General features: G+C 38.7%; 1 protein-coding gene across 1 annotated transcript in view; it reads left to right on the top strand.

Annotated features, from left to right (window-relative positions):
* The window catches only part of LOC126417029 (dynein axonemal heavy chain 1-like), a gene marked incomplete at its 3' end in the record, with an annotated part of 951,942 nt that overhangs the window by 285,951 nt on the left and 639,156 nt on the right, over window positions 1–26,835 (top strand). The window contains exons 20-22 of the mRNA XM_050084920.1: window positions 4,405–4,518; window positions 16,718–16,921; window positions 20,843–21,006. Coding sequence (XP_049940877.1) covers window positions 4,405–4,518; window positions 16,718–16,921; window positions 20,843–21,006 — 482 coding nt within the window. The remainder of the gene's footprint in view (window positions 1–4,404; window positions 4,519–16,717; window positions 16,922–20,842; window positions 21,007–26,835) is intronic.

Raw genomic sequence — 26,835 nt, forward strand, 5'->3', positions numbered from 1 at the left:
ATCTGTGGTATTAGAAAAAATACACACTACTGCCTATCACCCACAAAGCAATGCATTGGTGGAGAGATGGCACCACTCCCTCAAGACGGCCCTTCGATGCCACGATTGTCTCTGGTCGGAAGATCTCCTGTGGGAGCGACTTGGTCTACACTCGACCTATAAATTTGACCTACAGGGAACTATATCCGAATTTGTTTTCGGCGAGAATCCTATCCTACTGGGGGAACTTATGCTTCCCCAGTTTAACGAGGATCTTCCCCCCTCGCCAGATTTCATTAGCCGACTGCGCACGCATTTTCAACAAACGCGTTTGCACCCACCCATCAGTCACTCACTGCCCAAGAGTTACGTTCCCATTGCACTCTCCGACTGCTCCCACGTCATGCTGCGTGATGATGCGGTTAGGCAGCATCTTCAACCTCATTATCTTGGTCCCTACAAGATCCTGCGGCAGGGAAACACGACTTTTGATATCGTGATTGAACACTGCACACAGACAGTTTTTCTGCATCGCCTGAAACCGGCTTTCGTCGACCCTGATGGTCTCACACTGCCGCAGTTGGACTCTGCAGATGATCCATCCTTTTCAGATGATCCATCGTTGATCGAGACTGAAGACGTGCTCCCATAAACCTCACCGCACGTCTCTTCTGCTGAAGACTGTTCGCCACTGTTCGTTGGTTTCCCAACCTTGCCCCCTGTTTCACCCTGCGCAGGTTTCGCACCCTCACCTCCAACATCAGAAACACACACCTACTATCAGTTTGTCCTGCAGCGTGCTGCCGCACCGAGTGAATGACGTTTCCATAGAGATGTTCGATGACCGAGTGTTCATTCTTTTGACAGATACCAAGGTCCCGCCATCAGATGGTCCCTTACACATCAACATTGCACACAACCTCACACTCCTGCGCGAGTGTGACCGAGCATCTCTACGTGCTTTCATTTCTACGGACGACTCAATCCACTTAAGAGCCTCACATCTCACATGCCTCCACCACGCCATCGACCACCCTGCCCGCTTACTCCCAGGCTGGCCGCCGTCTCATCCGGCCACGGTGGCTGACTGCCTATGAAGTGGACCTGCCTCTTGCTGCTCCACCTGCACAACCCACCTAGTTCGAGATGGAAGTACCTGTGGTGCGCCTGCCTAAACGCACAATTTCCACCGATGTCAACGCCCGCACATCCTCACCCTTACATCCTCACCCTTGGACATCTACATCTGTAGTACTCCGTACTGCGGGGCGGGGAGGGGGGGGGGGGGGGGGCTGTGTGGTGTCGATAGTTCGTATTGACCATGAAACTTAACATCTGTGAACTCCATGTGCTCTGTAGAGCCTCCATCTTAAACTTTATTTTAGTCAGTTCTTTGTTATACTTCATTCTGTATGGATACAGTGTCAAGTGTAAATATATACGAGCTATGACATATATGGGAATTAAGTTTTCTATATCCCGATTACCGATCCCGTTCCCATAGTGTAATGAATGTAGATGATGCTGGTAGCACGGCTGAAAAACATTTACTGGAAAAAAAAGGTCGATTCTATTTTTGTGTTAACAGATGGTGCTTTGTTTACTGTCAACCTAACCTCACTTTCCCGTTTCCTGTACATGTGCTCAGTACAATGTCTAATCATGGTTGTAAAAACTCTGCTGACAGTTTGTGTTATATTTGTGGTGAAATTGTGATTAAAAAACATCAAAGAATTACAGACTTTGTGAAAAAGGTTTATCTATCATACTTTGCATCTAAAGTTGGTGATCAAGATAAATCTTGGGTGCCGCATGAGGTATGTTACCTGTGTGTTGAAATCTGAGAAAATGGTCCAAAAAGGAGGAAAAAGATATTTAGATTTGCTGTTCCTATAATATGGAGGGAGCCAAGAAATCATTCTGATGATTGATACTTTTGGAGTGTTATTACTGGTCATAATTCGAAAAACAAGAAGGTAATAAGCTACCCTAACCTTCTGTCCACCATCTGACCAGTAGGGCATGGTGTAGATCAGGTGGTTCCTGAACCACCAGATGATTTAAATTCTATTCCAACAGAAGCATTTTCTGATGTACAATGTGATTTAGATGAACCGATAATGATGAATTCCATTGTAATACAGAAAGTCTAGAGCCGAAATTGTTTACTGAGACTGATATTAAATATTTGGTTAGGGATCTGGGCTTAACAAAAGAAAAAGCTGAATTGCTTGGCTCTAGATTAAAAGAAAAGAACTTATTGGAACCACCACATACACGTGTAGAAAGAGAGAGCAGCAATTTTCCAAGTTTTTTCAACAAGAAGGTGATTTAGTGTACTGCTGAGTCATTCCCGGTCTGATGAATGAGTTTGGTATTGAATACAAAAAGGAAGACTGGAGGCTGTTTATTGATCCATCCAAAACTAGTTTACAGGCTGTTTTATTACACAATGGTAACATGTATGTATTTATACCTGTTGGACATTTTGTACATATGAAAGAAAGCTATGAAAACCTAGAAATAGTGCTAAATAAAATAGGCTATTTTGCTCTTGGTTGGATGATATGTGGTGATCTAAAAGTAACATTTATGCTCCTTGGTCAGCAAGGTGGCTTTACCAAATTTCCATGTTTCTTGTGTGAATGGGACAGTAGGACTAGGGATCAATATTGGTGCAGAGAGAACTGGCCTGTGAGGCAGTCTTTAAAACCTGGTGAGAAGAACATTCTATGCGAGAACCTTGTAGATCCAAAAACCGTACTCCTACCACCTCTGCTTATAAAGTTATGCCTAATGAAACAGTTTCTAAAGGGTTTGCCTAAAGATGGGCCATGTTTTAAGCATTGCTGCCAAAAGTTTCCACACTTTTCAGAAGCTAAACTTAAAGAAGGCGTCTTTGTCGGACCTGACATCAGAAAATTGATGTTTGATGTTAACTTTGAATCCACAATGACCTTGAATGAGAAAGAAGTATGGGTATTATTCAAGCAAGTCATTACAAATTTCTTAGGACATGAAAAAGACCCAGAATATGTTTCTATTATAGCTACAATGTTAAAGAAGTTTAAAACTTTAGGATTTTTCACGAGTCTGAAAGTTCACTTTTTGAACAGTCACCTTGATTACTTTCCAGACAATATGGGAGATGTTAGTGAGGAGCGAGAAGAGCATTTTCACCAGGACATTAAAGTGATGGAAAAATGCTACCAAGGCCACTGAACACCAACATGATGGGGGACTACTGTTGGCCACTTCACTGAGAAGTTCAGCAAGGGACTCATCATAGAAAAAGCAACACAAGAATCTTCAAAGGAAAAAGAGAAAGAAAATACAAACCAATTCCAGCTGACAAGTGAAACCTCTACTAATGCGTATCATTGTTTTAAGTAGCTTACTGTAAATACAAACCATGCTTATGTTGTAACAAAGTGGTTCATTAATTTCCCCATTTACTGTATAGCATAGGATTTTTATACTATATAATAAAAAGCATATTGCTCGAAAACTATGGGTGATACAAAAAACTAAGACTAGATTTGGATTCAGCTCATAAAAATCTATAAAGATCAGCTGTCAAAGTAAAAAAAAGGTTTTAAAAAATTGGCTTGTGTTCCCCCCACCCCCCCTCCCTCTGTTGGGTTGTTCTGCTCTTTCTCTGCCATTGGGAGCTAGGATTCCTCATCCATCTTTGAGACTGTTAACTGGGTTTCACCTGCAATGTAGGCAGGGACCCTCATAGGGTGCTACCATCTGGAGCCAGATGGATCCAGTTTTTTTTTATTTATTATTATTATTTTTTAATGAGGTGTTACTCCTCGCCTCCTCCTTCCTCATCACTTGCAAGATAAGGCCTTGGGCTTGGGACCAGCAGTGGTGGACTTGCTGTATATTATTATTATTGTTATTGGCATGTCCCCATTCATTTAGAATACAGTTACTTCCTATGTTTATTGAGATTAAGTAGCACCAAGAAGGCAACTTATTGATTGAATCTAAAGGAAAAGGGAAGTTACTGTAGCATTTGCTTGCTGCAACAAAACACAAAAACTAATGAACTGGAATAGTTTAAATTAATTTTGTCAATGTGTCATGAATGACAAGACATTAGTCCATCCTCAGAGGCCTGAGGCATGGTCATGTGTGTGTGAGTTGTGGTTGCATGAATGTGTGTGTGTTTTCTATATCGGAAGAAGTCCTTTTGACTGAAAGTTAAATTTATAGGAATCTTTTTATTTCACTTGTCTGCAACCCAACATGTCCTCTATAAGTTGAGTAGCAATCTATCCTTTTATGATATCATTGTTACTCCCTCCTGGATTTACCACTGTTTGAAAGACAAAACTTGGTATATAAATATGTTATCTTGGTTAAAACTTGACTATGATTTTTATTTATTTATTGTTTTATTTGTTTACTTTTCAGCTGAAATTTGAGGACGATCTTCGAATTACCACCATGTTCTCAGCAGAAGGTGAGAGTGTTGAGCTTAACCCATTTATGTATCCAGTGGGGAATGTGGAAGATTGGTTGCTGAAAGTAAGCATATTATTACATATATAATTATATTTGAATACTTCTCCATATTTTATAGTACAGATATGTGAAATTTGTTTTTACTATCCATCTCTTACCCAGACAAATTAGCCGTGTGTGTGTGTGTGTGTGTGTGTAATGATTGGATGCATTAGCGCTTCACAGTGGTTGTTTTTGCCTTCTGCCATGGGTCATATGTACATAGCATTTTTAGGACATTACTGTCTGTCTCAGAAGACATTATGTTTGATTGGTCTGATTCATTACTTCATTCAGAAATTATCTGAACATAAAAGTGTGTTGCTGAAATTTTAATTCCCACTATTTTTCCAAGAAAATTTTTGTATTTCTTTCAGTCTCATGTTGTTTCATAAACCTGTCTGTAGAGGATGTTACTGTAAATCAGACAGTATTTCTGCTAAAACTGTCTAGCAGATCAGATATGTATGCCAGACTGGGACTTCAACCTGTGACCTTTGCTTCTGTGGTTAAGAGCTCTAGCATATAAGCAATCCAAGCACAACTCTCAATCCTCCCACTTCTGCCAATATTTCATCTCCTATGCATCCAGCATATCTGTGTGTGCACCATCATGCTTTAAACAGAGACATAAACACCGTGAAAGACATAAGACCCCAGGTTCAAGTCCTGGTTCAGCACACAGTTTTTTTTTCTAGCAGGAAGTTCCAAAGCAGTACAAACTGCACTGCAGAGTGAAAATCCATTCCAGTATTTCTATTGTGTATGTTGTGTTGCAAATATGTGTTATACTTTCCTCTTATATTTTTAAGTTTGTTAAATTAATTGCATATGATACTTCCTTAATCAAAATAACTGCTACTACCCCCACTTATGTACATTTATACCGTGCGGCAATTTGTCTAATGTGTGTGGTATGATAGTTTGGTTTCCAGACTAGTAGACAATTTAGAAGTATGGATAGGGTCCACTGTTTAAGTCTCTTGTGATGCAACTTGCTTTTAATAAAATGCATTTTGATAGATGTACATGCTATGTAATAGGTAACCTCCATAAATAAGCATAGAATGGGAGGGATTCTGTTTTTCTTTTCATATACTGCCATCCAATCAACTAGCAGCCCTGCTTGTACGATTTATTGTTTTTACTTGCACATTATTTTTTTGTTAGGTTGCTTCACTTGCATGTAGCATCCTTTGTTAAAACTGCTTCATGATAGTATTATTGTTATTATTTTGCATCTATCATCTCATTGCTGAAAGATCATATTCTTCAACAGATTAAAGTGTGTCCATTGACACATTCACCATAAAAGCCATACAGGGCCTGATCAAACAATGCAAAGTCCAAGTTGTAATATCAACAGTATTATGAAAAGGATTGATTGCTGTGCACCATAAGGACGACATGGTGAGTATCAATCTGTCCTTTTCATAATGTTGGTGATATTCCAACCTGCACTTCCCATGTTTGATTTTGCATAACAGACTTTCTTCCATTCCACAACCCAGTGATGCTTTCTGTTGTTACTTTTCTCTAAAGCAGGGGCAGGCAGGAATCCTGTACGTGTGCGGTGCTCTTGCTCTTGTGCAGTTAACAGGTGTTCTGCGTGCACACAGGGGCAAGCTGGCCACCCGCTTCTCTCCCCTCCCCACCATACCGTCTCCCACTCCGTCCTCTGTAATGCGTTTTGTTTCCTAGCTTGCTTTATTGAATGAAGGTATAAGGTTGGTAAGAGTGCTAGAAAGAAATCATGCTTTGAAAGAGTACCTATTACCTACGATACGTTTTATTTAATTATCACAGGTGGAGTTTACAATACGTTTAATCTCTGGAACAAAATTTCTACACACAGACAAACACAAACAGTTATGCTAATTTTCATCACTGATGGTTGCTTTTAACCGAGACTTATTCATTTTCATAACAGAAAAAAATCTCCCACAAAAGTATGTCGAACCAAACATTAATATTATCTTCGCGGCTTCATGATGGAGACGAGGAAACTCTTGCTGTGGAAAGTCTTGATAAGAGTCTATTACACATCTTGCCAAAAGGAACTTGCCTCTCAGACGAGAATTACACTGTAGATCTATTAATTCCATTTGTAAATTGGGATGAATATCATCTACAGAAACAGCAAATGGTCTCGATAACCATTCAAAACTTGGGATAAATATGATATATCCTCAAATCGCCTGAGAAATTCCTCTTTTATTGCACTAAGTATGGAAACATATTCTTTGCAATTCTGTTCTCGCACAGTAGACAGAGTAGGGAAATGCAGTGCATTCCCTGATGAGAGCTGTCATTCCCACAGCTCAAGCTTGCTAGTGAAAGCTTGCACCTTTTCAGCCATTTCACAAATTAGCTGATTTTCTCCTTGCAAACTTGTGTTCAATGCACTCATGTGTCCGGTAATGTCCACTAAAAATGCAAGGTCAGCAACCCACTCTGGATCTTCTAACTTTGGATCGTACCTTCCTTTGTCCTTTAAAAACTGATTTATTGGTATTCTCAGCTCAAAAGCTCTTTTGAGTACATTACCGAGGCCAAGCCAATGGCCTTCACTGTGGTATTGTATGTCACCGTACTCATTCCCAATTTCATCTAAATATGTGTGACACTATGTGTAATCCCGTGGGATCTCAAATAATTAACTGCCCAAATAACCACTTGCATGACGTCCCCCAGTTTTGCTGCTTTTGCACAGAGTACTTCTTGGTGCAAAATGCAGAGGATGCTGCACAGTGATTCTTCTGTACGCTGAGGCTTTTCTCTTAGTAATCCAACAAATCCCATTTGTTCCCCTTTCATTCCAGGTGCTCCGTCTGTTGTCACTGACACTAAACGTTCCCAGTTTAAGCCAGCTGAATCGACAGCTTCTTCAACGGCTTTTAGGATGTCCGTGCCGGTGGTCGTGCTTTTTAAAGATATCATATCTAAAAAATCCTCTGCTATGTGAAGAACAGTGTCCACGCCGCAGACATAAATCACTAATTCCGCGGTGTGCATGACGTCCCCCAGTTTTGCTGCTTTTGCACAGAGTACTTCTTGGTGCAAAATGCAGAGGATGCTGCACAGTGATTCTTCTGTACGCTGAGGCTTTTCTCTTAGTAATCCAACAAATCCCATTTGTTCCCCTTTCATTCCAGGTGCTCCGTCTGTTGTCACTGACACTAAACGTTCCCAGTTTAAGCCAGCTGAATCGACAGCTTCTTCAACGGCTTTTAGGATGTCCGTGCCGGTGGTCGTGCTTTTTAAAGATATCATATCTAAAAAATCCTCTGCTATGTGAAGAACAGTGTCCACGCCGCAGACATAAATCACTAATTCCGCGGTGTCTAAAATATATATGGACTCATCAAGTGCGATGGAAAATGCAATAAACTCCTGCACTGCACTACTTAATTGACGGTGAACGTCACCTGCCATGGCACTTACATGGCGCCGAGAAAGAGTGATAGCTGGAAACTGATTTGTATTCAGTGGGAAAAGTAAATCAGCAGCGTCATTGATGCGCTCCTTTATAAACTCACCTTCAGCAAGTGGTTTTCCAGTTCTCGCTATATTAAGCGCAATCTTATAACTTGCACTTACTGCTGGGCTATCATTGTTGTCGTCCTGAGAAATTGAAAACAGTGCTCCATAAAGTGTTAAATCATTTAGATGAGAGACATGATGAAATACAACGTCCACTACGTAGTGGTCGCTTCGCATCGACGTCCGCAGTTTAGCCAGGTACTACCCGCAACCTGCCGGTTGTCACCACCGCCCTAGTTGACGACTGCACGCGAGCAGCACACGTGCATCACTGTGCGTTCATGAGCCGCATGCAACGGTTGCCCGCCCCTGCTCTAAAGCATTACTTTACTGATTTTGCATAACAGCTCTTCTCCCATACCACAACCCAGTGATGCTTTCCTTTGTTACTTTTCACCGAAGCATCACTCCACTCAGTGTCCAAACCACAAATGCTCTGACATCCAAGCCATAATGTATCAAGAGTCTCGTCCACGCACAACGCATGGCAACACAACTATAGAGATAGAAGAACTACATAGATAACAAAAAATTGGTAGTAAAGATAAAAAGCACACAAAAATCAGTAAATTCTTAAATGAATTAGGCAAAGCTGCAGTCTGTTTTCATCACTATTCAACATGCACATAGAACATGCAGTAATTGTATGCAAAAAATACCGTACAAGTATCAGAATAAATGGAGAAAGAATACAGATGTTTAGGTCTTTGGGTGCTGTAACTATGATAGCTTCAGATGAAACAAATCTACACAGATACAGTACTAAGTGATGAGTAGAAAATGAAAATCAGCTGAAAAAACACAGAAATACTTGTGCTTCAAGGAATCACAAGTAGTAAACATTAAAATTAGAGCAAATAAAATGAAACAATATCATACAAATACTTGGAAAGCAAGGTAACTGGAGATATAAAAAACATAGAAGATATAAACAGAGAGTTAGAGATGCAAAAGCAGTGTTCCTTAATAAAAGAAATGCTTTATTCTAACAACATGAATATTGAAGTGAAGAAAAAGATGAGCGGGTTATGCCTTTGAAACATAAATAATGTTCAAAAATGAAATGAAATGTCTTGAAACATTTGATGTATGGTGATGGTGATGCCTGTTAAAGATGAAAGTGGCCAGACATAACCACCAACCAGAAAGTCCTGCAAAGAATTGGCAAAGAAAGGTCATTTAGGAGAACAATAGAACACAGAAGACAAGAGTGGAGTCACAATGCAGGAGTCTCTAATTATGATGAAAACATGAAGTTAGCTTCTAGTAAATCCAGATAGAGAACTGGCAACCAATTGAAATATTGATGAAGAAGAAAATTTAAACATATTATTGTTGAAGGAGCCTTGGAAGACTTTTTCACATTTCTGCTGTGTCCTCTAACATATGTACTCGCAAGATAAAGATGGAAGATCTGGAAATTGATATGGCAATATTGTTGCTGTTTCATATGATGTTATTAATGTTATAACACAAATTTTCGTTGGTAGGTTCCATAATTTCAGTAAACTGTCTTCATCCAAGAAAGCTAAAGGGTATCACATTCCGTTTGTATCAGTATTGTTAAAATATCACAAGGCTAGATTAAGCCACTTCATGTGATTCACATAAAAATGGTTTTACATTGTTCTTCACTCATTGTTCGCTTCTGTCACTTTCTGGCTTTACAGTGCTCACGCATGATCTGCTCCAACACACACCATATCTTGTCCACTCAGCGAATACATACATACCACTGTTTTGTGGTCTTCAGTTTGAAGACTAGTTTGATGCAGTTCTCCATGCTAGTTTATCCTGTGCATGCCTCATCACATCTGCATAACTTCACCAACACTAATTTGAACGTGCGTACTTTATTGAGAACTTCACCCCCCATACTTCCTTCCATTATCAAATTGACAAGTCCTTGAAGCCTCAGAATGTGTTCTATCAACTGAGCCATTCTTTTAGTCAAATAGCCATAAATTTCAATTTTTCACAATTTGTTACAGTACCTCCTCTTTGTTTTTTTTGATCAACCCATCTAAACTTCAGCATTCTCCTATAGCACCACATTCCAAATCTTATGTTCTGTTCTTGTCTGAACTGCTTATAGTTGTGTTTTCACTTCTGTATTGGGGTACACTCTTGACAAATATCCTGAGAAAGACTTCCTAGCTCTTAAATTTATATTAGAGGTTAAAAAATTCCTATTTTCAAAAATATTTTCAAAAATTCTTTTCTTGCTGTTGCCAGTATGCAGTTTATATCCTCTATACTTCAGCCATCATCAGTTATTTTGCTGCCTGAGTAGCAAAACTGATCTACCACTTGTAGTTTCTCATTTCCTTATCGATGTCTCTCAGCATCAATAGTTTTAATTCAGTTGCATTTCATTACCCTTGTTTTACTGTTTTGATATTTATCTTATAATCTCGTTTCAAGACACTGTTAATTTTCCTCAGCTATTCTTCCAAACCCTGTACCATCTTTGACAGGATTACAGTATCATTGCCAATCCTTAAAGTTTTTATTTTTCCTCCATGGACTTTTTAATTGTCTTTCCTAATTTCTCTTTTGTTTCCTTTGTTGCTTGCACAATTTGCAGGTTGAATAACATCAAAGACAGTCTACAACTCTGTCTCTCTCCCTTCTCAACACTTCTTTATCTGAGTTTAATTTCACGGTGCAGTATACTCCATTACTGCCAGTGGCATCAACTTTTAACATTTTTTTGTTCCTGTATCTAATTTCATCAGGCATATGGTATTGCATTAACTGCACATTGGTATGTTACCTCATGAAAATCCTGAGCTGGTTGGAGGACCTTGCCCATAATGCTTCAAATTTTCTCAGTTAGGGAGAGATCTGGTAACCTTGCTGGCCAAGATTGAGCTTGGCAAGCACAAAGACAAGCAGTAGAAACTCTCACCATATGCAGGTGAGATCATCTTGCTCAAATGTGAGCCCATTATGGCTTGCCATGAAGGGCAACAAAACGGCATAAAATATGATTGACTTGCTGCTGTGCTGTGAGGAGGCCATGGGTGACAACCATGCAGGTCCTAGTATGTATGAAAAGAAATGGCACCTCAGATCGGGTCATATGGCAGGCAACAGTCAAGTTGACATCACATCACTGTCTGGTGTGTTGCTAAGACACATCTTCATTGGCCCTTGGGACTCAGTTCGAAGTGGGACTCAGCAGTGAAGACAATTCTACTTCAGTCAATGAGTTTCCACGCTTAAGACATGTGTGGAGACTACCTGGACAGCTATGGGATACCAACCTGACTGTCACCTGACATATGGTCTAAGAACCAGGAGTGATTGTCTGGGTTGCCATTTCCTTTCATAGCAGGACTCCTTTGATTGCCATCTGTGGCACCCTTACAGAACAGTGGTATGTCAGTCGTATTCTATACCCTTCATGGCAAGTCATCCTGGGCTTACATTTCAGCAAAAATAATGTCCACATGCACACAGCAAATTTCTTCTACAGTTTGTCTTCATGCTTGTCAAATCCTACCTTGGCCAGCAAGGTTGCCAGATCTCTCTTCCCAATGGAGAATGTTTGGAGCATTATGGGCAGGACCCTCCAACCATCTCAGGATTTTGATGTTCTAATATGCCAGGTGGACAGAATTTGGCATTATATTCCTCAGGAGTACATCTAACAGCTAACAATGCCAAGCCAAATAACTGCTTCCATATGGGCCAGAGGTGGACCAGTGCATTATTGACTTGTTGAGTTTGTGAAGCTTTTTCTCTGGAGTAAATCACTCTCTTCTTCTGTACATGTGCATCACATCTACCAATTTCTGACCCATTCACATAATTCCTTCATGGTGCATATTTTTTTCCCCTCACTCTCCTCTCACCCCTCTCTCCCTCACCCCCATCCCCCCTCAGTGTATTTTCATTGTGACTTCTGTGAAGCAGTGTACACTCAGTCGCAAAAGTATTCGGACAGTTGGAAGTTTCACAATGAGTCTCGAGAAACACTGACTATGAAACCCAAACATATTTATTAGCAATATATATGCGTAACAACATTAATTACAAAAGAATTATTGTATTATTTCGTTTCCAAAACATAAGTAACAGAAAAATTAACAACAAAAATGAAACATTCTGCACACCCTGCTGCTACAAAAGTATTCGGACACTGTCCATTAAATGTTCATAAGTTGTACGACGAAAATGTCAATACCGTGTGGGTTCACCTCTCATTTTGAATACCTCCTCCAATCTACTAGGCATACTTTCCACAAGTTTTTTCATGAAATCTGGGCCTATATTTGCCCATTCTTGGCACAGTTTCTCTTTCAAGGTCTCCTTCGTGTAGATGTTGTCCGCACGGAGGGTCTGTTTCAATTTAGACCACAAATGTTCTTTTGGGTTAAGGTCTGGTGATTAGGGAAGGGGGTGCAATACTTTCGGGCAATTGAAGAGCAAACACATTTGTACAATATGTGCGGTATGGTTGGGATCATTATCCTGATAAAAATGAAAGTTGTTCGCAATACCTAGATGTCATGTCCTCACAGTATGTTCAAATACGCTTCCTTGTTCATCGTATCATCAATGAACACTAAATCACCCACACCATTGCCGGACACGCATCCCCACACCATGATGCTCCCACCTCCAAACTTTACTGTTGGTTTGAGGTTCCTGGGATTCAGCTCTTCATTGATCTTTCGCCACACGTTTGCCTTTCCGTCGCTTTACCATGATGTAAATTTACATTCGTCGCAAACTATCACCCGATTCCACCAAGCCTGATCGTATTCGGCGTATTCCCTCGCAAACTGCATATGTTTCTTCTGGTTCACTGCATTTATGAATGGCTTTCGCCTTGCCACTCGACCATGGTACTGTGATCGTTATAGTACTCTCTGCACGGTTTCGGGATGAACTTTTATACCAAGGTCTCCCTCTACCTCACTTGCAATTCGTGTGGCAGATATTTTCAGATTCTGTTGTACCTTTCGCACAACCACACATTCATCTCTCTGTGAAAATGTCCGTGGCCATCCTATACTGCAACGGAATTCCAATCGGTCTTCTTTCTCGAACCGTTAAATAATGTCGTGAACTGTACTTTTCTTCATGTTCACTATTGCAGCAATTTCCCTGCAGGTTTTCCCCTTCGCGTGATGATAAACGACAAGTTGCCTTTGCTCGAATGTAGAACACTTCCCTCTGCGTCCCATCATTGACCTGCACAGGCTCACGATACGTGTTTACTAATCATCGCTATCGTTTCACGGAAATGTCGGACACACTGCACTCGCTTCACCCTCTGTGTGTCTCGGAGTGAACTATTCTCTCATGTTGTCCGCCTTTGTCCAAATACTTTTGTTTCACCTTCCCATGACGTTTTCAGGAAATATTATATAACAGACACATGTCCAACAATAATTCTTCGTATTTGACACGTGTTTCACGTTGCGACATCGTACCCAGAGTCCCAATGACATTACGAAGTGCAATTTCTGTATTTGTTCATGCAGCAAACTGCAAAATTTTATGCCATTACGTGCTGTCCGAATAGTTTTGCGACTGAGTGTATACAGTTTTTCCTTGCTAGTCCAACTATGATATTAGCACCTGTGTTCCTTGTTACTTCTCTTGCCTACCTGACTCATCATTTCTTCTAACACTGTATTGATACCAATGGGCTTCTTATCAAATTTTTTGGTAATTTTTTCTTTCAGTTACCTGTTGTTTTTCTTCTATTTTCTCAGTAAATTCTTAAAACATTTTATCATATCTTTTAGTAACCTCTTTTTAACTGCTTGTTGGTTTTGGTAAGCATTTTGAACTTTCATGTAGTATTTTACTAGTCACTTAAAACATTTTCTAGATTCGGTTCAGCATTTCTGATGTGTCACATTTTGTCTTATGTCTCTCTTGTACAGGATGTCTAGCTGAAGGTTCCAGCTTTGCCTTCCCATCAGTATTGTGCAGCTATAGTCCACCCCTAAGTAAATCCCCTGACTCATCACTGATAACCCATTTCTACCTCGAACACATCTCTTCCCATATTAATTGCATTTAATTTGTTAGCTGCCATCGTGATAAATCTATCTTTCATAGTTACAAGATAAGAGCACATTCATATATTTATTTTATTATTTTGAGCTTTCCTCAGTACAGAGGCTTCTCTCCAACATAATAATTTACTTGGAAATTACAATACAAACAATAAACGTTCTTAAACTATATTTTCAAAATATTCCTCCAGGTGTTTCGATCTTGTGTGTCCTCTTCCTCTGCGCCCATTCTCCTCATTGTGTGCTGTACATTTTGGAGCCAGGTGGTCATTGGTTGTCCTCTTCTTCTTCTCCCCTCCGGTTCCCACTCCAGTATCAATTTTAGTATTCTGGTTTTCTCCATTCGTCGTACATGCCCGTACCACTGTAATTTCTTCCTATCCGTAACATCATATATTCTTTCTTTTATTTCCATTCTCCTTATTATTTCGGTGTTCGTTACCTTTTCTTTTCCGGAGATTCTTGCCGATCTTCTCCAGAAGTCCATCTCTAGTGCTTGTAATTTTTTAATGTGCTTCATGTTAATTGTCCAGGTCTCCGTTCCATACAGAACTACACTCTCTAATATGGATTTGTATATTAATTTTTTAGTTCTGCTCATTACATTCCTGCTCCATAAGACTGAGTTAAGCATCCCAATGACCCTCCGTCTGCTACTAATTCTTTTATTGATTTCTGACTCTGATTTTCCCTCGATTTCTAAAATGGATCCCAAATAACAAAAAGTGTTTATCTTTTCGATTTTCTTTCCTTCAATGTATAGCTCATCTGAATCATTAGTCATGTATTCTGTTTTTTGGTAATTAATCTTCAAACCCCAAGTTTTGTATGCTACTGCTAGTTGATTGCACATATAGTTAGCAATAGTTAGCATCCTCCCCATCTTGTGCTACGACTACTTGATCATCAGCAAACAATAAATGATGCAGGTAAACTCCATCTCTTATTTCTAATCCCATACTGTTACATTTACGAGACCATGTTCTAAGGCTAATATCTATATAGATTTTAAATAATGATGGTGACATGGGACAGCCTGTAAAAGGCCTTTGCTTGTTCTAAATTTCTGTGAAAGTTTATTACCAACTTTCACTTGGCAAATGTTATCTTTATACATCTGTTGTATTATTTTAATCAAGGAAGGGTTTATGTTTGCCATATGTAGTGCTCTCCAAAGCAATTTTCTTGGAACAGTATCATACGCTTTTTCTAGATCTATGAAAATTAATCCTATATTTTTTGATTTTTCCCTATGTTTCTCCAAAATCTGTCTTAATGTGAAAATATGGTCTACACATGATCTCCCAGCCGTGAATCCACATTGTTCTTCTTGGGTTCTAAAATTTTTTTTCCAGTTTGTTTTTAATTACTTTCGCAAAAATTCTCGTTAATGTGTTTGTAACACAAATTCCTCGATAGTTTGAACAAATTTTGCGATCCTCTTTCTTAAATATTGTATTAATGTAACCTAGCTTCATCTCGTTGGGTACTGAATCTCCATGTATCATTTTGTTGAAGAGCTGTGTTATCCGTTTCAGAATTTTGTCACCCCCAGATTGTCACCTCCAGATTGATATTGCCTGGTCCCGGTGATTTACCATTCTTTCCTGTTCTCAACGCCTGAAGTACTCCACTTTCTAAAATCTGGATCTCATCAACTTCATGTCCTTTTTCTTCAGCTGTTCCTTCTTCTAGATATTCTTCTCTGTCCTCATTTAATAATTTTTGGAAATACTTTTCCCATTCCTTTTGTGTTATCAGTTGGAGATTAGTTTTGCTTGTTGTATCCTGTCGAAGCCCTTTTAATTCTGACCATGCTTCTTTTGCTCTCCCAAATCCTAATTTGCTATTCACCTTGGCACATGTTCTTTCCCATGCTTCATTTTTTGCCATCAATATTTTTTTCATGACTTTATTCTTCTTTTCCTTGTATATTGATCTTGTTTCTTCTGATTTATCAGTCAACCACTGAAGGAACGCATTTCGTTTTTCTCTAACGAGGGCCTCTAGTTCCTCTGACCATCACTCTGCTGCACGGTTGTGGTTGCCACCTTTTTTACCCAACACCTCTGTTGCTATGATTTTCACATTAGTTTTTATATAGTCATATATTTCCTCAGTACTTCCTTCAAATGATTCAACCAGTTTCCTTTCCATCCTGGCCGCAAAGAGTGTTCTGATAATTTCGTCTTGTAGGCTGTCAATATTAAAAGGTAAATTTTCATCTTTCTCAGTTTGGTTCGTTTTATTTATATTACTTGTATCATTCCTTGCATTCTTCCATGGCCAGGAAGACTTCATTTTTACTAGATAGTGGTCTGATCCACACTGGGCTCCTCTATAAGATCTGATGTCTACTGCCTTGAAACTACTTATTTGCCTAATGATAATATAATCTATTATAGAACAAAATTCTTTAGTGTTCTGTTGCCAAGTATATTTATGGATGTTCTTATGTTTGAAAAATGTGTTGGTAATTTTTAGATCAAATTGTTCACAAATTGCAATCAATCGTTCCCCATTGTCATTATGTTCATCCTCTCCATGTTTTCCTACTATTCTACATTCATGTATACAAAAATAATTTGCTAGTATAGTGTATGACATGACAATTCTCATTTGCTTAACTCTTTTCAAAGGTTGAAGAAATTATGAAGAACACAGTCCGCTTAACTCTGGGAGCTTCCCTGAAGGAAATTAATGAAAAGGATCGCAATCAATGGGTTCTTGAGTGGCCTGGTCAAGTAGTTATTGCTGGTTCTCAAACACACTGGACAGAAGGTGTTGAGAAAAGTGTTCTTAAAAACTGCTTAGAAGATTACTATGGCAGTATGCTGAAGCAGGTGACCACAATGCAGTACTGCATGGGTGTAAAATAAATATGAAAGGGTTTCAAAACTCTAGATTTGCTTTTATACACTATGAAGCAGTTTCACTATATAACATCTTGAACTGAAACTTACTTGCTGCCTCTGTCATTCTCTCTCTTTCTCTGTCGTCTTCTTCTTCACTTTTGTCTTCTATCTGTGGTTAAAATGATGCTAACTTTCTAAAAATTCACTTCATTTCTTAAAGGATTCACATATATGAAGCCAGAAATGTTTATGACCTAACTTAGTTGCATTCTCTGTTTTTCTTAGTAGTGTAATGTATTTATTGTCTGTAAGTCACCTTACAGCATGCCAGAGGGTAGACCTATGATTTAGCTCTATTTCTGTTCCAATATAGGATGGTGCATGAGAAGAGTTCAAATTACTCTGATTTTTCCATCATAGTCATTTCGCTAGCTGTATGTAGTAGATAAGGTACCTCACTATTTGTTTAATCTAGGAACAGTGTTTTAACTCTTGAATTCATCCAATACTTTCATCCATTTTCTATCTTTTGCTGGGTTTATTTGACTGATTATATGAACCTATGTATCCGTATGAACTGTAGATTAAAACTGAAGGCATTGAAAAATGGTGGGAATTTAAGTAGACTGGATCTGGATAAACTGAAAGAACCAGAGGTCTTCACGGTAAATGATGACAGCCAAAACAGTTGCAGGATAAAGATTTATTATAATTCTTGACCATGGTTTCAGTATATCGAAATATACCTTCATCAGAAGTAAAATACACCTGTTTTCAAGATTTTAAATGAGATGTCCATGTATTTCGAAACAGCCTTTGAAACCTGGGCAGGTATATATTTCAAGATTTTAAACATGGCTGAAACAGCAACTGTTGAAATTCTTCACGGTAAATGATGACAGCCAAAACAGTTGCAGGATAAAAATTTATTAAAATTCTTGAACCAGAGGTTATAGGTAGTTTCGGAGAGAGCATTAGGGAATGATTGACAAGAATGGGGTAAAGAAATACAGTAGAAGAAGGAGGGGTAGCTTTGTGAGATGAAATAGTGAAGGCAGCAGAGGATCGAGTAGGTAAAAAGGTGAGGGCTAGTAGAAATCTGTGGGTAACAGAAGTGATATTGAATTTAATTGATGAAAGGAGAAAATATAAAAATGCAGTAAATGAAGCAGGCAAAAAGAAATACAAACACTCAATAATGAGATTGACATGAAGTGCAAAATGGCTAAGCAGGGTTGGCCAGAGGACAAATGTAAGGATGTACAGACATATGTCACTAGGGGTAAGATACATACTGCCTACAGGAAAATTAAAGAGACCTTTGGAGAAAAGAGAACCACTTATATGAATATCAGGAGCTCAGATGGAAAACCATTTCTAAGCAAAGAAGGGAAGGCAGAAAGGTGGAAGGAGTATATAGAGGCTCTATACAAGGCAAAGTACTTGAGGGAAATATTATGAAAATGGAAGAGGATGTGGAGGAAAATGAAATGGTAGATATGATACTGCGTGTAGCACTGAAAGACCTAAGTCAAAACAAGGCCTCGGAGTAGACAACAGTCCATTAGAACTACTGATAGCCTTGAGAGAACCAGCCATGACAAAACTCTACCATCTGCTGAGCAAGATGCATGTGACAGCTGAAATACCCTCAGACTTCAAGAAGAATATAATAATTCCAATTCCAAAGAAAGCAAGTATTGACAGGTGTTAAAATTACCTAACTACCAGTTTAATAAGTCACAGCTGCAAAATACTAACATGGATTCTTCACAGATGAATGTAAAAACTGGTGGAAGCCAATCTAGAGGAAGATTAATTTGGATTCCATAGAAATGTTGGAACACGTGAGGCAATACTGAACCTACAACTTATTGTAGAAGATAGATTCAGGAAAGGCAAATCTACGTTTATAGTATTTGTAGACTTAGAGTAAGCTTTTGACAATGTTGAATGGAATACTGTCTTTCAAATTATGAACATGGCTGGGGTAAAATACGGGGAGCAACAGGCTATTTACAATTTGTACAGAAACCAGATGGCAGTTATGAGTTGAGGGGCACAAAAGGGAAGCAGTGGTTGAGAACGGAGTGAGACAGGGTTGTAGCCTATCTCCGATGTTATTCAATCTGTATATTGAGCAAGCATTAAAGGAAGCAAAAGAAAAATTTTCAGTTTGAATTAAAATTTATGGTGGAGAAATAAAAACTTTGAGGTTTGCTAAAGACATTGTAATTCTGTCAGATAGAGCAAAGGACCTGCAAGGGCAGTTGAATGGAATGGGCAGGGTCTTGAAAGGTAGATATAAGATGAACATAAGCAAAAGCAAAACTAGGATAATGGAATGTAGTTGAATTAAATCAGCTGATGCTGAGGGAATTAGATTAGGAAATTAGACACTTAAAGTAGTAAAGGAGTTTTGCTATTTGGGGAGCAAAATAACTGATGATGGTCAAAGTAGAGAGAATATAAAATGTAGACTGGCAGTGGCAAGGTAAGCGTTTCTGAAGGAGAGAAATTTATTAACATCGAGTATAGATTTAAGTGTCAGGAAGTTTTTCCTGAAAGTATTTGTATGGAGTGTAGTCATGTGTAGAAGTGAAACGTGGATGATAAATAGTTTAGACAAGAAGACAATAGAAGCTTTCAAAATGTGGTACTACACAAGACTGCTGAAGATTAGATGGGTGGATCATGTAACTAATGAGGAGGCACTGAATAAATTGGGGAGAAGAGGAATTTGTAGCATAACTTGACTGGAAGAAGGGTTGATTTTAGGACATGTTCTGAGGCATCAAGGGATCATCAATTTATTCCTTAGGGGAAGCGTGGAGGGTAAAAATCATAGTGGAAGACAAAGGCATGAATACACTAAACAGATTCAGGAGGGTGTAGGTTGTGGTAGTTACTCGGATATGAAGAAGCTTGCACAGGATAGAGTAGCATGGAGAGCTGCATCAAGCCAGTCTCTGGACTGAAGACTACAATAACAACAATGTATCCTCACATGTAATAAGTCGGAGAATTTTCCTTTCTTCGTTTGGATAGCACTGTAGATTAAAACTTTTTGGTTGTGCATTAGGACATAGACCTTCAGGTGATCAGAACTTCATGCCAACACTGACAGCTGACACTCAGCATAGAGAAATGCTGTTAAAATCATTACTGACAAATCACTGAAGTCAGACTTAACTGTGAAATTTGCACTTATGTCCATCAGGAAGAACTTAAGATTGAACAGACATATACATCAGATTGTTAGGAAAGCTGATACTGGAGTAGGAATCATTGGTAAAACTGTGATTTCCTAGGAATGGAGTGGTCACATGCAAAACACATTAGGAGTGAGTGGGGGAGAGAATTAGGTTTAGGGATTAGTTTCTCATTGACAGCAAAGTCATTTGAGAATGTTGTTCTTGAGTATTGTTCATCAGTGCAGGATAGCTACCAAGTTGAATCAAAGGAAGATGAATTGAGAGCTGCACAATTAGTTATGTGTTCAGTCTATGTAAGTGTCACGGTTTTCTACAGGATATATATTATGCACAAAATGAAAAAAAAAATCAGTGTTGTACATTCCAGGATGGCGCAAGAAACATTTTACTGTCTTCACCTCATGCAATATGTAATCACCATGATGATAAAATTCAGAGAGTTTTGGATTTACATGAGGACATACCAAAAATTGTTTATCTGTACATCTGTGAGTCCAATAGGAAGGGAAAAATAATATTGGTTATGCACCCTCTGACATGTGGCTTATAAAGTACAGGAACAGATTTACACATAAATTAATGATCTGAGTCCTGTTGGTTAGTCATTTTATGCAAATATATAATAATTACTCAGAAACTGCTTCTCTCATTTATATGATATTTAATTTTGTTAATTTCTTGATGTCATTGGCAGCTTGATGGTCTGAGGCAGTTGGTGAAAGGGCCCTTAAAGCGCATTGAGAGACAAGTGCTTTCTGCTTTGATTGTTATAGAAGTTCATGCAAGAGATGTCACAAGTACTTTAGTGTTACAAAATATTTCAAATATAAATGATTTTGACTGGATTAGTCAGCTAAGGTATGTGAATAATAATGTCTGTATATGTTATGTTGCCAGTGGAGTAAGAGTGGTGATACTGACTGATATGGGAGATTTCCTACATGCTTTTCATGCAAAAGAGTGTATTGTTGTTATATATGCAGGTCATTTCTAAATGTTTTTAATGTACTTACCACTACTAACTGCTGTGTATTTCATTGATGGAAGAACCACAGATACAGTGAAAATAATTAGGTAGTAAGAAAAATATTAGTAATTAAATTTGCATGACTAACATATGATAGACATAGGGCTGATTGTATAAAGATCACAGTCGAGATCAGTATTGTTCTTACAAGGGGAGGTCATGACTTGGGAATTCAGATTAGTAGGAGGTTTGGTTTGCTTTTAATTTATGTACAATGTGTTATCCTGTAGCAGTAATAAAATGCCCTGGCTGGCCAACTCCTAGAAAAAAGGTTTCAAAGTTTTACCCACACATTATATACTAGTTTAATAAACCATGGAACTTGCGTAAAAGTAGCTCATTTGGGGAGCGGCTATGACCCGGGCCCTTGTGCCTTTTACCAATAAATGGTTATGGCCCATTGGATGTGGCAGAGGATCCCACGCTATCATGAGCTTTTTGCGAATAGGCTGTGCCTGGTGTTTAACTGTCAAGGAGTTGGATGAAGTGTATAATCCCTTTTCTGTTTGAATGTTTCATTCTCATTACCTTGCTTTTGGTAAACTTCCCAAAGAAAAGTGTTGAGTTAACTGGTCCTCCTGGTATTTTCGTCATGGTCTCTTTCCATGTGTATTGTGAGACAGTTTATTTTGGCACTGTTTGCCTTTTTTTGTTTAATGAAAAAAGTAAACAATAATTGTTACAGGCCATGACTGAAACATTTCTTAAAAAGTGGCAGAAACCATGTACAGGGTGCCTCACAAAACATGCCCAGGAGGGGTCTGCGAGTCATGTGGAGAGTTTGCCAGCTGCCACTGCTGCATCTGCCAGCAGTCACTATGCAGAATTCTTAGATACCAAAACTTCATGCGTGCCCCCTACACTTTGCAACTGAGTCTACTGGTGTTTTCTTTTGAGTTTTTTTGCCAAGTTTAATTGCTTGAAATATTGTTGCTAGATGTCATTATTGCAATTGTGCCTAGTCTGAGGCTTTCCCTGCCTTTATGTCACTGTGCCCAGTCCTCAGACAGAAAGACTGTGCGCAGGTCTTCTACACCATGCGACTGAGTGTGGAGGCGTTTTGTTTTGAAGTTTCTATCATCTTTCCATTCGGTATGTTATACATGAAGGATCGACGAATGATTCTAGTAGAATGAGGTTTTCACTCTGCAGTGGAGTGTGCGCTGATATGAAACTTCCTGGCATATTAAAATTGTGTGCTGGACCGAGGCTCTAACTCAGGACCTTCATCTTTCGTTGGCAAGTGCTCTACTGACTGTACTACCCAAGCACAACTCATGATCTGTCCACACAACTTTGGTTCTGTCAGTACCTTGTCTCCTATCTTCCAAACTTCATGAAGCGCCTTTGTGACCTTGAAGAAGTAGCACTCCTGGTAGAAAGGATATTGCGGGGACATGGCTTAGCCACAGTCTGGGGGATGTTTCCACTGTGAGATTTTCACTCTGCAGCAGAGTGTGTGCTGATATGAAACTTCCTGGCAGATTGAAAGTGTGTGCTGGACCGAGACTCAAACTTGAGACCTTTGCCTTTCGCAGGCAAGTGCTCTACTGACTGAGCGACCCAAGCATGACTCACGACCCGTCCGCACAGCTTCAGTTCTGCCAGTACCTCGTCTACTATCTTCCAAACTTCACAGAACCTCATATGCAAACCTTGCAGAACCACCAGGCCTGGAAGAAAGGATATTGCGGAGGCATGGATTAGCCACATCCTGGGGATGTTTCCCGAATTTTCTTGAAACACATGCTCAAAGAGTTGGAAGACGGGGTTCAACTAGTCATTTCCCAGATTTTGGCAGCCGAAATTCGTCGCGTGTTTGCTAATGTGTTCAGGAGGGACATCATTTTGTGCACCTATTAAATTATTAAATAATATCAAACTTAAGTTAATCAGATGGCAACATTGTTTATGGCTAAGTGGGGAGAAGCATGCATGCAGCCAACTATAATCAGATCAGTGTTTGAGAGTCGGGTGTGGCGGCGGCGGCTGTCAGATGCGGTGGTGGCAGCTGTCAGATGCAGTGGCTGAGGCAACCAGTGACCGTGCCGCATGACTCGCGGACCCCTCCCAGACACTCTCTACGATTAAGTCCAATTTTGTTTCTTCCCTTTTTGAGTTGCAAGTTGTAAGGTTTCAATTGAAAAAAAGAGATAAAAAAGTTAAAAATGGTGATGAATGATGTGGGTTCACATCCTGTTAAATGCAATGTTTTTCTTTCTTTCCATATTAGCATTGTTAACACATTCTGAGGTTTTCTTATGAAAGTTACATTAGTGTGTTCTGCAACATTCATTGTTATGTGCAGTCCATCCGATTTGAGAATGAAGGATGAAGTAAATATTTAACAATTTCCTAGTGTGTAGTAATGAATAACCAAACTGTTGCAAATGAAATCATTAATGATTTTGAATGTTTTTAGCATGGTGCAGTAGAGTCAGCAACAGTAAAATGTAATTATATTAAATTTCAGCCTCCAGTTTCACAAGCAAAGAAACTTTACCTAGGTTTTGGCTATTATAATGTAGCCTTCTTCAGAAATGTCACAATATAAAATTAAATTAAAAAACATCTGGCATGTACTAATTTAATTTTATATTGTGACATTTCTGAAGAAGGCTACATTATTGTAACCAAAACCTAGGTAAAGTTTCATTGCTTATGCAACTGGAGGCTGAAATTTAATATAATTAATGATTTTATTTTATGTATGATGCAGCTGTTTGTTAGACCTAATGAAGCAAGTTAAAATAAATATTTTATTTAAAATCAATTATATACAACTTTTATTTCAGTTATAACAGATCATCAGTTAGAATAAAAATATCTTCTTTATATTACAACAGTTTTACATTTTTTTTTACATACAGGAAGTTGAATGATAATTATCACAAAAACACTGAAAAAACAAAAACTATTCTGACATCTGGCACAGTTTATAAAAGATGAATTTTTATACGAACAACATTTTTGTAAAAGATCTGTGGAAAACACACTTCAGTGCCATCCATAAAACTGCCTCTTTCATCAGAAAGTTTATAAGCATACCAGCATGCCGGATTATTTCATTAAAAATTGGTGATGACAGTTGATGATGTACCATTGGTTGTATTTTTATACAGTCTTGACAAAAATTTATTTGTTTGTCAATTTTGTATCTGTTTTATTAGATTTTTTTTTACTTGCCAGTAAAAGTAGATGTCACAAGGCTGAACAAGAGGAGTACATTATGGGGAAATCACTTTTAATTGTGCAAGTTGGTGACTTCTCCTCATCTCAAAAGACCTCATCATGTAATTCAGGCTTTGTTTGCCCACTCCAAGAGTAAATAATCAACAGAAACTTTTCTTTCCCAACATAAGGCACTAGACAGCCATTTACAGATGATGACATATGATCCTGTTTTCCAGATTTTGATGATGTTATTACAACATTTGTATATTTTTGAGAATATTCGTTTTCTGTTTGCGGAACTCAAGGGACGCATTTGCCATTTGCTTCTTGCAGATAAACTTTGGGTAGCAATTTCCCAGACTTAATGAAGGACTATTCTGTGGTGTATGTATGGGAACTTCAATTTATGTCATGCCTTCGTGTAAAATCATTTTTGTTCCTTTGTTCGCAAGAGTTCTATTGCAGACTGACTAGTACTAACATCCTGGAAAGGAGAAATGAGATAAATTAAAATACGTTGTATGGAGGGTGGGGGAAAATAAATAAATAAAAAATAAATAAAGCAAAATTTTTTAAAATAATTTGTGATAATTTTTTTGTCTGGTCAGTGTTAATAATGAGACTGTTAGTGAAAGTGGGTATTAATTTCATTGCCTGCATTAAAAAAAATCTCTGCAGATGTCATTGTTTGTTGTATAGTTATGGTTTCTTCACTTTTCATTGACGAATCCTATGCTTATGCTTGAACTTCTTAATCAATCTTTCAGAGACTTTAAATTGAAAATCTGCAAACCGCCCTGCTTCTGCCAAGGTCCACTGTTGCAAATACTGCGTAGTAAACTTTCAATAGCTTCCACAATATGAGCATATGTCCAGGAATCAATGACTGCATGCTTATCAAACTGATTCCCATCTTCGTCCTATTCGGGTATATACAGGGTGCCCCCCTTATCTTGACCACCCTAAATAACTGTTTGTCCAGATGCAAATTACAAAATGTTTCAAGCAAATGTTCTTTAGCCATCAGGGGGGACATCAATCAGCATGATTGTCTTCATTGTAGCTTTGTTTATTACAAAGACATGAATGGGGTATGACTTTTATAAATGGCACCCTGTATTTTTTTATTCGGTAATTCATTTCCTCTCCTAAAGGCATATTTAAAAATGCATCACAGTGTACCATTCACTGAAACACAATGTTATTAGTTACATAACACACCATTGATGTTGATGCTCCCAGCAGTTAGTGCAGGTACTCGGGGTAATTGAACACATCCTCGTGCTGACGTTGGCAGAGGACAAATGTAACCATAAGTAGAATGCACATCTGTCATTCTGTCAACCATCATCAGCTGAAGAGTTGTGTGAGTGGAATGTACACCAATGAAGAGAAGGTAGAAATGCTACTCATCTATGGGGAATGTAAGTTAGCAGAACAGTAATTGCAATACTGTTTTCTTATGTATGGGTTCATTTAGTACAGTAGTTTAGTCCTTTTAGATGCTGTTGTTTAGGATAAGAATACAGTAAAGGCTGTCCTTCCTACAAACTGCATCAACATAAAGTATATTTTATTGTTGTTGTTGAAGGTAGGCAAGATACCGCACAATAAACTTGGTTTCGGTGCGGCCAGTGGTGGGCTACACCTAAGCTGTTTTAGCTTCCCTGTCAAAATCAATCAAGGTAGGCAAAATGCAGCAAAACTGTACAGAGATCGATATCCTGACAAGAACCCCTTTCCTGATGGATTTTTCTTGTCTTGTTGTGACACTTCAGGAAATGGGAAGTTTCAACCCACGACAATGCAATCATCGTAACAGCTGCATAGGCAAAGCTGCCGAAGTTACTGTTCTCGCTTCTGTTGCTATGAATCCACATGTGAGCACACAACAGCTTGAACATGAGATTGGCATTCCTAAAAACAGTGTATATCGTATTCTTACACATCACCATGTACAACTACATCAAGAATTGCATGGGAATAATTTCCAGAATTGTGTACAGTTCTGTCAGTGGCAAATCCTCACCAACCAGAACTTCTTCTCCCATGTTCTGTTTACTGATGAATGTTCCTTCTCAGACAAAGGACAGGTAAATACAAGGAACATGCATTATTGGTCCAGTGACAACCCACGATGGCTTAGACAGCATCAGTGTAGAGTTAACGTCTGGTGTGGGATGCTTAGTACTACAATTATTGGCCCTTATTTCGTCAATGGTACTTTAAATGGCACAGCATATGCCAACTTCCTCATATGAATTCTTCCTCGTCTTCTGGATGAAGTGCTGCTAAGAAGCAGAATGCTTATGTGGTATCAACATGATGTATGTCCAGCACATAATGCCTTGCATGCACATATGTTCTGAACCGAAGCTATCCTGCCAGATGGATTGGTCAAGGAGGAACAGTTACTTGGCCAGTTAGGTCTCCTGATTTAAATCCTCTGGACTTTTTTTCTTTGGGGATGCATTAAAGACATTGTC

Source organism: Schistocerca serialis, chromosome 8 (genome assembly GCF_023864345.2).
Source record: "Schistocerca serialis cubense isolate TAMUIC-IGC-003099 chromosome 8, iqSchSeri2.2, whole genome shotgun sequence".
In the NCBI taxonomy this organism is placed as follows: domain Eukaryota; kingdom Metazoa; phylum Arthropoda; class Insecta; order Orthoptera; family Acrididae; genus Schistocerca; species Schistocerca serialis.